Source organism: Salmo salar, chromosome ssa18 (assembly GCF_905237065.1).
Source record: "Salmo salar chromosome ssa18, Ssal_v3.1, whole genome shotgun sequence".
In the NCBI taxonomy this organism is placed as follows: domain Eukaryota; kingdom Metazoa; phylum Chordata; class Actinopteri; order Salmoniformes; family Salmonidae; genus Salmo; species Salmo salar.
In genome coordinates, this window is record NC_059459.1 from 71,579,613 (window position 1) to 71,591,882 (window position 12,270).

The window sequence follows — 12,270 nt, forward strand, 5'->3', positions numbered from 1 at the left end:
TTATTATGGACAGACTTCTCTCCATCTTAGCTACTGTTGTATCAACATGTTTTGACCATGACAGTTTACAATCCAGGGTTACTCCAAGCAGTTTAGTCACCTCAACTTGCTCAATTTCCACATTATTTATTACAAGATTTAGTTGAGGTTTATGGTTTAATTAATGATTTGTCCCAAATACAATGCTTTTAGTTTTTGAAATATACAGGACTAACTTATTCCTTGCCACCCATTCTGAAACTACCTATACGTTTTTCCATCATCAGACTAGCCCTGAAGTCTAACAAAATAGCTCCCACTATCTTTTTATCATCAATTTCTCTCAGCCTATCATCATTCATTTGTGTAAGTGCTGTGCTTGTTGAATGTCCTTTCCTATAAGCCTGCTGAAAGTTGTTGTCAATTTGTTTACAGTAAAATATCATTGTATCTGCTCAAACACAATTTTTCCCAAAAGTCTACTAAGGGTTGGTAACAGGCTGATTGGTCGGCTATTTGAGCCAGTAAAGGGGGCTTTACTATTCTTAGGTAGCGGAATTACTTTTGCTTCCCTCCAGGCCTGAGGGCACACACTTTCCAGTAGGCTTAGATTGAAGACGCTCCTATCCACATTAGAGGTCGACCGATTATTCTTTTTTTAACGCCGATACCGATTATTGGAGGCCCAAAAAAGCCGGTGCCGATTAATCGGCCGATTTTTATATATATATATTTGTAGTAAATTACAATTACAACAATACTGAATGAACAATAAACACTTTTATTTTAACTTAATATAATACATAAATAAAATCTATTTAGTCTCAAATAAATAATGAAACATTTTCAATTTGGTTTAAATAATGCAAAAACAGAGTGTTGGAGAAGAAAGTAAAAGTGCAATATGTGCCATGTAAAAAGCTGTAAAACGTTTAAGTGCCTTGCTCAGAACATGATAACATATGAAAGCTGGTGGTTCCTTTTAACATAAGTCTTCAATATTCCCAGGTAACAAGTTTTAGGTTGTAATTATTATAGGACTATTTCTCTCTATAGCATTTGTATTTGTCACAAGTATCTTCGTCTTCTGACGATAATGCGAAATCGTCATCAGAAAAGGTAGACCAATACGCAGCAGGTGTGCAGTTGTTCATTTTGAACATTTAATTAAATCAACACGAATACAAAAATAACAAACAAGAAAACGAACGATAAACTGACAGTCTGCAAAGCATAGGCTCAACACAGAACAATCACCCACAAATCACACACACACCCTAATATATGGGACTCTCAATCAAAGGCAGATAGACAACACCTGCCTTCAACTGAGAGTCCCAACCCCAATTAACCAAACATAGAAACACACACACCAGACTAACCATAGAATACAAACACACCACCCCGAACCACATAAAACAAATACCCTCTGCCACGTCCTGACCAAACTACAAAAACAATTAACCTTATACTGGCCAGGACGTGACAGTATTTCATATACCTTTGACTATTGGATGTTCTAATAGGCACTTTAGTATTGCTAGCCTAATCTCGGGAGTTGATATGCTTGAAGTCATAAACAGCGCTGTGCATCCCAGCATTGCTAAGAGCTGCTGTTTGAATGAACGCTTACAAGCCTGCTGCTGCCTACCACCGCTCAGTCAGACTGGTCTATCAAATATCAAATCATGTACTTATTTATAATATAATAAACACACGGAAATATGAGCCTTTGGTCATTAATATCGTCAAATCCGGAAACTATCATTTCGAAAACAAAACATTTATTCTTTCAGTGAAATACGAAACGGTTCCGTATTTTATCGAACGGGTGGCATCCTTAAGTCTAAATATTACTGTTACACTGCACAACCTTCAATGGTATGTCATAATTATGTAAAATTCTGGCAAATTAATTACGGTATTTGTTAGGAATAAATGGCCTTTCAACAGTTCGCAATGAGCCAGGCGGCCCAAACTGCTGCACATACCCTGACTCTGCTTGCACTGAACGCAAGAGAAGTGACACAATTTCCTAGTTAATATTGCCTGCTAACATGAATTTCTTTTAACTACATATGCAGGTTTAAAAAAAATATACTTGTGTATTGATTTTAAGAAAGGCATTGGTGTTTATGTTTAGGTACATTATTGCAACGATTGTGCTTTTTTCGCGAATGAGCTTTTGTTAATTCATCAAGTTGAAGTAGGCTGTGATTCAATGATAAATTAACGGGCACCGCATTGATTATATGCAACGCAGAACAAGCTTTTAAACCTAGTAATATCATCAACCATGTGTAGTTAACTAGTGATAATGTGAAGATTGATAGTTTTTTTATAAGATAAGTTTAATGCTAGCTAGCAACTTACCTTGGCTCCTTGCAGCCACAAGGTCCTTTTGATGCTGCACTTGCGTAACAGGTGGTCAGCCTGCCATGCAGTCTCCTCGTGGATTGCAATGTAATCGGCCATAATCGGGATCCAAAAAGGCTGATTACGATTGTTATGAAAGCTTGTATTCGGCCCAAATGAATCGGCCATGCCGATTAATCGGTCGACCTCTAATCCACATCGACGGGACCATAGTGGAGATGGCGGAAAGCTTCAAGTTCCTCGCCGTACACATCACTGACAATCTGAAATGGTCCAGCCACACAAACAGTGTGGTGAAGAAGGCGCAACAGCGCCTCTTCAACCTCAGGAGGCTGAAGAAATTCGTCTTGGCCCCTAAGACCCTCACAAACCTTTACAGATGCACAATTGAGAGCATCCTGTCAGGCTGTATCACCACCTGGTACGGCAACTGCACTGCCCACAACCGCAGGGCACTCCAGAGGGTGGTGTGGTCCACCCAACGCATCACTGGGGGCACACTGCCTGCCCTCCAGGACACCTACAGCACCCGATGTCACAGGAAGGCCAAAAAGATCATCAAGGACATCAACCACTCGAGCGACGGCCTGTTCACCCCGTTATCATCCAGAAGGTGATGTCAGAACAGGTGCATCAAACCTGGGACAGAGAGACTAAAAAACAGCTTCTATCTGAAGGTCATCAGACTGTTAAACAGCCATCACTCGCCGGCTACCACCTGGTTACTCAACCCTGAACCTTAGAGGCTGCTGTCCTATTTACATAGACATGGAACACTGGCCACTTTAATAACGGAACACTAGTCACTTTAATAATGTTTACGTACTGCTTTACTCATCTCATATGTATATACTGTATTAAATTCCACTGTATTTTAATCAGTGCCACTTGACATTGCTCATCCTAATATTTATATATTTCTTAATTCCATTCTTTTACTTTTGGATTTGTGTGGATTGTTGTGAATTGTTAGATGCTACTGCACTGTTGGAGCTAGGAAAACAACCATGTGACCAATACAATTTGATTTGATCTGATTTTGATGTGAAGATATGGCAAATAGGAATGGCAATATTGTCCGCTATTATCCTCAGTAATTTTCCATCCAAGTTGTCAGTGGTTCATATAGAGACGGTCAGAGTGGTTCAGGATGGAAAATAAAAGCGAGGACTGGAGTCCCTCAGAATGACATTTTCAGCAGTGAGAAAACAGCTTGGTGGATACAAGTTTTTGCGTGCTTGTGCTCGTGTGTGTCCATCTGGCTAAGTGCAGTTGGGAGCAGTGAGGATAACATACAGCAGTCCAGTATGCAGTCTGGAAGAGTGACAGACAGACAGCTGGTGGAATACAGTTTACATCCCCACGAACAGCCGGCTGGATTATGAATTCAGTATAGAGCTGGGCCAAATGGCCATACTAACACAGCTAAACACAGGGTGTAGGTAGGGTTGCAAAATTCTGGTAACTTTACCCCCATTTTTTTGTTGTTGAAATCCTGCTTATTCCCTCTGGATTCTGCTAATCTTGCATCCAGGGTTTTTAGGATTATTATTTTCGGTTTTCATTTTGGGAACGTTACCGGATTTTTGCACAGAATGATGAATACAGACAGTATAGAGCTGGGACGCTTGGCCATACAAACAGATAACTGAACACAGAATGCCATCAGTGATTTCACTGAGGAGTACGTTTTTGAAAATAAAAACATCTTTACAGTATGAAGTGGCAACCAGGGTGCATCCTAAATGGAACCATATTCCCTATTAAGTGCACTAGTCCCCTGATCAAAAGTAGCGCACTAAAGAGTGAATAGGGTGCTATTTTGGATGCAGACACAGTGTCAGTGTCGAACAGTGAGAAGTAAGGGACTGAAAGAGAAAAGGCTTTATAACATACAGTAGAAAACTGATGAAACCTTGATGAAAAGACATGGTATATTCCTAGAATAGAAAGCTTGTCCGGCTAACGCATGTTGGCCGTGTGTATATTAAGCTATGTCTGTCTATCCCTCGACTCCTTTTTCCCAACTGTCTGTCTCGATAAGTAGGAATCTTCCGTTGTCATTCACCTGCTGTCTCCCTCCCTCCTTCCTCCATTCTCTCTCTCCCTCTCACTCTCTCTGTCTCTCGTTTTCTCTCTCTCCAACACCTACAGCAGCTCCCAGGCAATCTGTCTCGCACCCCTCTCTCCCTCCCTCGTTTCACCTTTCCCTCTCCTCTTTTTGGCTTTCTCTCTCTTTGCTTCATGTCTATATATTCATGGGTTACGGCGTTAGCAGCTACAAATAAGTAAGAAATCCTTGACAAGCGGGGAGGGAGAGAGTGTGCCATCCTCACTTGAGTGTTATCCAGCCATCCATGTAAAGATGAGAATGTAGCAGAGAGAGGGTGTGTGTGTGTGTAAGAGAGAGAGAGTGGGGGGGGGGTTAAGAGGAGGAGTGGGAGGAGAAGAGGTAAAGCGGAGGTCTATCCACAGTGGGAATGTGTTTATCGTGTGAGTTCTCTATTTTCACTCTTCAACCTTACTCTCTTTTTCTCCATTCCCATCCCTGTGCTCTCCCTCTCCCTGTGCGCTCTCTTTCTCTCTCTCTCTCTCTCTCTCTCTCTCTGTCTCTCAGCTCGTCATTCAATCCCACCTCTCTGAAACCCAGATGCCTGCTTTTCTTCTCTCTCCCTCCTCTCTTTCTCACTCAAGCCCCTCTCCTCTCCCTGCTTTGTGCGTCAGTTTTTGTCTCCTCTGAGAGTGTGAGAGGAACAACACAGCATAGAGAGACAACCATTGCCTCCAGGCAGTGTGTATGTGTGTGTGTGTGTTTGTCAGTCAGTGAGGGAAGAAGGGGGGAATGACAACGAAGAAGAGAACGATAGATAATAGATGGAGGATATTGAACATAAAGCTATAGCTTAGTGACACTAACAGACCAGATTGTCATATGCAGTAATACTGGTCCAAATCTATACCAGTATCTATTTCAACATCATTTATATTCATACTAGATAATGGCTGTCAGCTTAAGACCTATAGCACAGACAGACAGATGATATAACATTATGGCATTGTTGCAGATATGCGTTCCAAAGCCAAGGGTGCTTTTCACTCTTCAGCTAAGCATCCTGTGTCTCTTTCACACTTGCTATTACCGCCACCCTTCCTCCCTTCCCTCCCTCCTTCCCTTTCTCCTCCGCCGCAGCGCTGACAGTGATTGGGAGAGTCAGTGAGATGCGAGTACAGGAATAGAGCAGTGATGTTTTTGATGAGAGCTGTGCTTTTTCAGTGAAAGGCCGATTTAATGCCGTCTGAAAGCCTCTGTATGTCCGCTCGTACTCTCTTTCTAACCAACGCTTACATTCTCTCTCTCTCTCTCTCTCTCTCTCTCTCTCTCTCTCTCTCTCTCTCTCTCTCTCTCTCTCTCTCTCTCCCCATCTCTTTCTCCATCTCTCTCCATCCTTCTCTCCATCCATCCATCCCTCTTTCTCTCTCTCTCCCCCATCTCTCTCTCTCTCTCTCTCTCTCTCCCTCCATCTCTTTCTCCATCTCTCTCTCCATCTCTCTCTCTGTCAATGATACACAAACTCAGTCTTTGTCATTTACATGAGTTTCTAAGATCTCTAAGGTGTCTCACACGAACTATTATTTTATTTCATCACTACGGCCAGAGTGGCAGGCCTCATGTTTGCACCTCACGCTTAGCTGGAGATTGTTTTATGCACGATCCATTTCGTGCCTGCATCACAAGGCGTAATGAGGATGTTGGGGTTACGCAGGGACACAATACACACACACACAGCAGATGCGCTATCTCTCTGTATCAACCCTCTCCACCTTATCTCTCTCTCTGTCTTTCTCCCTGCCCGAGACATACGCACATAAGCACAGTACTTCTAATAAGGAGACCTTAAAACAGAAAAAGAAAGAAAGAGAGAGGGAGATGAGAGAGAGAGATAGCGGGAGATGAGAGAGAGAGGGAAAGAGAGAGATAATGAGAGTGAAATGGGAAATGAAAGAGAGGGGAGATGAGAAAGAGAGATCATAAAATTAGGTCACTTGTCACACACAGGGAGGGGTCAGCCAGGACGGTCTGGTGTCTTTTAATGTGCTTGAGGGAAAGGGCCTCATGTATAAAACACACACACACACACACACACACACACACACACACACACACACACACACACACACACACACACACACACACACACACACACACACACACACACACACACACACACACACACAAGAGATTAAAGGGAAAAGGAGAGAAAAAAACAACACATTCTCTTGACCTGTTAAACCATCTATGTTCTCTGGTCCTGTTGTGTCTCTGGGGATGTCACTCTCACAGACACTCCTGTTACCCACTCCAAGAGGATGTCACTCTCACAGACACTCCTGTTACCCACTCCAAGAGGATGTCACTCTCACAGACACTCCTGTTACCCACTCCAAGAGGGTGTCACTCTCACAGACACTCATGTTACCCACTCCAAGAGGATGTCACTCTCACAGACACTCCTGTTACCCACTCCAAGAGCATGTCACTCTCACAAACACTCCTGTTACCCACTCCAAGAGGATGTCACTCTCACAGACACTTCTGTTACCCACTCCAAGAGGATGTCACTCTCACAGACACTCCTGTTACCCACTCCAAGAGGATGTCACTCTCACAGACACTCCTGTTAACCACTCCAAGAGGATGTCACTCTCACAGACACTCCTGTTACCCACTCCAAGAGGATGTCACTCTCACAGACACTCCTGTTACCCACTCCAAGAGGATGTCACTCTCACAGACACTCCTGTTACCCACTCCAAGAGGGTGTCACTCTCACAGACACTCATGTTACCCACTCCAAGAGGATGTCACTCTCACAGACACTCCTGTTACCCACTCCAAGAGCATGTCACTCTCACAAACACTCCTGTTACCCACTCCACGAGGATGTCATTCTCACAAACACTCCTGTTACCCACTCCAAGAGGATGTCATTCTCACAAACACTCCTGTTACCCACTCCAAGAGGATGTCACTCTCACAGACACTCCTGTTACCCACTCCAAGAGGATGTCACTCTCACAGACACTCCTGTTACCCACTCCAAGAGGATGTCACTCTCACAGACACTCCTGTTACCCACTCCAAGAGGATATCACTCTCACAGACACTCCTGTTACCCACTCCAAGAGGATGTCACTCTCACAGACACTCCTGTTACCCACTCCAAGAGGATATCACTCTCACAGACACTCCTGTTACCCACTCCAAGAGGATGTCACTCTCACAGACACTCCTGTTACCCACTCCAAGAGGATATCACTCTCACAGACACTCCTGTTACCCACTCCAAGAGGATGTCACTCTCACAGACACTCCTGTTACCCACTCCAAGAGGACTGTCTGTCCTCATACGTGTCTCTTGTATTCAGTCAGTTAATACTGGCAACTACATAGGTAATGTACAGATAACTGCCATAAGAAAGGAAACACTTGAGTAAATGAAGGATACAAAGTTTATTGAAAGAAAGTGCAGTTCACTTGAGGTTCCTGTGTGTGTGTGTGTGTGTGTGTGTGTGTGTGTGTGTGTGTGTGTGTGTGTGTGTGTGTGTGTGTGTGTGTGTGTGTGTGTGTGTGTCTCAGTCACCAGATCTAAACCCAAATGAACACTTTTTGGAGATTTTGGAGTGGAACATAAGTTTCCACCACCATCAACAAAACACCAAATTATGGAATTTCTCATTGAAGAAGGATGTCGCATCCCTCCAATAGAGTTCCAGACACTTGTAGAATCCATGTGAAGGTGCATTGAATCTGTTCAGGCTCATGGTGGCCCAATGCCCTATTAAGACACTTTATGTTGGTGTTTCCTTTATTTTGGCAGTTACTTGTAGTTGGCACTAGTTGTGTTGCTGATAAAGGTATTACTGCTGATACTGGTTATGTAGTGATACTGGTTATGTAGTCGATACTGGTTATTTAGTCGATACTGGTTATGTAATGATATTGGTTATGTAGTGATACTGGTTATGTAGGTGATACTGGTTATGTAGTGATACTGGTTATGTAGTGATACTGGTTATGTAGTGATACTGGTTATGTAGTGATATTGGTTATGTAGTCAATACTGGTTATGTAGTCAATACTGGTTATGTAGTGATGCTGGTTATGTAGTGATATTGGTTATGTAGTGATACTGGTTATGTAGTCAATACTGGTTATGTAGTCAATACTGGTTATGTAGTGATGCTGGTTATGTCGTGATACTGGTTATGTAGTCGATACTGGTTATGTAGTCGATACTGGTTATGTAGTGATACTGGTTATGTAGTGATATTGGTTATGTAGTGATACTGGTTATGTAGTCAATACTGGTTATGTAGTGATGCTGGTTATGTCGTGATACTGGTTATGTAGTGATGCTGGTTATGTAGTGATACTGGTTATGTAGTGATATTGGTTATGTAGTGATACTGGTTATGTAGTCAATACTGGTTATGTAGTGATGCTGGTTATGTCGTGATACTGGTTATGTAGTGATGCTGGTTATGTTGTGATACTGGTTATGTAGTCGATACTGGTTATGTAGTGATATTGGTTACGTAGTGATACTGGTTATGTAGTCAATACTGGTTATGTAGTCAATACTGGTTATGTAGTGATGCTGGTTATGTAGTGATATTGGTTATGTAGTGATACTGGTTATGTAGTCAATACTGGTTATGTAGTGATGCTGGTTATGTCGTGATACTGGTTATGTAGTGATGCTGGTTATGTTGTGATACTGGTTATGTAGTGATACTGGTTATGTCGTGATACTGGTTATGTAGTGATGCTGGTTATGTTGTGATACTGGTTATGTAGTCGATACTGGTGATATTGTGTGTTAGTTGAAGAATTCTGTTGTAGTTGACACCTCTCTTCTTTCTTTCTCTTCTTCTCTGCAGCTCAGATCCACTGGGAACCCCAACAGCAGCCAGGCGCCTGCGTCGGACAACAAAGGTCTGTCTCACAGTTTGTGTATTTAGACTGCATACTCAATAAACTTGGTCTCTGTCTCTTTCTCCTTGTCTGTCATTGTCTCCCTCTCATTTGTAAGTGTAGCACCGACATGCTAGCCTTTCAGTGTAGGTTTTGCCTGCTATGGCCATTGTTAGCCGGCTGTAGGCCACATTCTCCTAATTTTGGGATTACTTTTTTCAGGTGAATGCATAAACTAAGTCTCCATATTTGGCCCAATGTTTCAAATTTGGTCTGGATTCACTGGGTCTGTGTCCCAAATGGCACCCTGTGCCCTATCGGCCCTGGACAAAGTAGTGCACTAAAAAGGTACAATAGTGTTATTTGGGAAGCAGCCTGTGATAACTTGTTGGGGCTGAATGCATAAGCTAAATCTCCACCTCCATATTTGGCCCCTCGTTAATTCTTTGTTTGTATTCTCCATCTCCAAGACACTAAATATATATTTGATGAGTTTGTTTGTCTAGAACTCTCGACAGTACATCGTCACTCCAGCCACTTTGGACTGTTAGAACAGTCATTCCATCCTCTCTCTCTCCCTCTCTCCTCTGTCACCTCTGTCACCTCTGTCAAAGTAGTACTGAAGCTACCAGACCAAATAATGTTGAGTACTTTAGCTGTGCTATATTGAGCTTGCCTGGCGCAGTGGAACTGACAGAATAATCATAAAATTCCACACCCTTCCCAACTGCCACACCAGGCAAGCTAAAGCAAACACTTATAAGTATTTGACAGATTTCAAATAGTGTTTGAACCGAGGTCTGTAACCTATAGCAGCCCGATGGAGAGACACTAAAACACTAAGTCAACCCAAAAACTTACCCGCTGTCCTGTCCTTCATGGCCAGGCCAAACCTGGTAAAGATGAACATGGGTGTGGGAACGATGCTAGTGTGTGTACACGTATTTGTTACTTATCCCCTTTTGAAATCAATGCCTTTTTGATTTGTCCACTCCAGAGAAGGCGGTTGACTCCAAGGCCCCAGCGACTGGGGAGGAGGAAGAGGAAGTGGACATCGACTTGGAAGCGCCTGAGACGGAAAAAGCAGCGCTCGCCATCCAGAACCAGTTCAGACGCTTCAAGAAGAACAAGAAGTAGTGACAGAAGGAGAAGAAAGAAAAAAAAGAAAAACAAAAAAGAAAAACTTTCTGCAGAACAGAAAAATAGTGAATGAGGAGGACGGGTAGTGTGAGGGTGGAGAAATTGAGGAAGAGGGGGAGAGGAAGGGAGGACAGAGGCAAGCAGGAATTGTCATCGCAAATCATTTAACCAACCGATATCTTCACTGTGAGAGAGGGAGAGAGGAGAGGACAAGAAAGGAGAGGGAAGGAGAGGAGAGGAGAAGAGAGGGGAAGAGAGGAGAGGAGAAGAGTGGGGAAGGGAGGAGAGGGAAGGAGAGGAGAAGGGAAGAGAGGAGAAGAAAGGAGAGGAGAAGAAAGGAGAGGGGAGGAGATAATATGTTAAAACAGAATTTAGAATCTGGCATGACCAATAACCCCAGTCACCACCACCTTTGCAGATATCCTGATGAATCCCCCTGCATCCTCCCTCCCAAACGCACCCCGTCCCCCCACTCCCACTGCACAGACGCACATCCCCATGCCCCCCAACCCCCAAGAGAGAGGAAAACTGTTCCCTTGAAAACAGAGAACAAAGTCCTCTGACAGAACAAACACAACTGGCTGCCACACATGACATATAAAAAAACACATACTATATTTCCAACTCTCTGTCATTCATTTAACATCTCTCTCTCTCTGTGTGTGTGTGTGTGTGTGTGTGTGTGTGTGTGTGTGTGTGTGTGTGTGTGTGTTTTTGTGGTACCCTCAATAAGAAAGGCAGAGTTACTAGCTCATTCTTTTTCCGATGTAGGTCAGACATCCGATCGCTCGACTCAGTGGCTCTGACCTCATGAGAGGACGTGCTGAGATCGATCGACAGACGGACAGAAAACTCAGTTGTACCTACGTAACCATTAGAAACTCCATAGAGTACATACAGGAGCCTTTTTCCATCCAACAACCAGTTACTGATGCTTTTATTGGGTCATCAAAAACAATATCAATATCAATCAAGAGATGGTCAGGTAACCCTCCAGGAAATAGAGTATAAAGTTAACCGACTGATAGATAACTATCCGGTGTGTTCAAAATGCCTGAGCCAGTCTGTCCCTGCAGAAGAGCTTTTAGGGAAATCTTTTTGGAAAGGTGTTGGTCACCTGGTTGTTGCTGAATGTTGTATTCTTGTGGGTCAGCCTAGCAGTGGTGTAGAGTTCCTTCTGCTGTAACCTGAGACCCTCTGGTCCTTAAATAAACACTTGATAACATCTCTGGACCAGGTGCCAGCACCGATACATGACCTGATCTAAAAACCCTGTTTACACAGACAGACAGACTGGCAGAGAGAGTGTGAGAGATGGAAAGAGAAAGAAAGAGAGAGAGAGGGATATATGGATGACATAAGGACATGAGACAGAGATAGACAGACTTGAAGGAAAAGCTCAAGAGAGAGAGAGAGAGAGAGAAAGTGAGAGAGAGAGAGAAAGAGAGAGAGAGACGGATGGATGGATGGATGACATAAGGACATGAGACAGAGATAGACAGACTTGAAGGAAAAGAGAGCGAGAGAGAGAGAGAGAGACAGAAAGAGATAATGAGGTGGGAGGATAGAGAAAGGAATGAGGAGCGAGAGGAAAAAGAGTTGCAAACTAACTCCCCCACAACACAGTCACACAGCACCCATATATAAAAATAGCAATTATACGCCCAATCCGGAGCACACAATCACAAAAAAACTGACAAAATGTCTACTGCACTTGACAGTGAAAAAGTCTGCACAAACAAACACACGCACACACATGCACACGCACACACATATTTCCTACGCACAGAACTAATCAT

General features: G+C 43.3%; 1 protein-coding gene across 2 annotated transcripts in view; it reads left to right on the forward strand.

Annotated features, from left to right (window-relative positions):
* pcp4l1 (Purkinje cell protein 4 like 1) overlaps nucleotides 1-11,987 on the forward strand; it is a 23,710-nt gene extending 11,723 nt beyond the window's left edge. For both annotated transcript variants that reach the window (XR_001322250.2, XM_014156465.2), the window contains 2 exons: nucleotides 9,298-9,352; nucleotides 10,329-11,987. Coding sequence is in view for 1 of the 2 variants with exons in the window: in XM_014156465.2 (XP_014011940.1) it covers nucleotides 9,298-9,352; nucleotides 10,329-10,468 (195 nt within the window). In the remaining variant the exon portion in view is untranslated. The remainder of the gene's footprint in view (nucleotides 1-9,297; nucleotides 9,353-10,328) is intronic.
* Nucleotides 11,988-12,270: the final 283 nt, after the last annotated feature.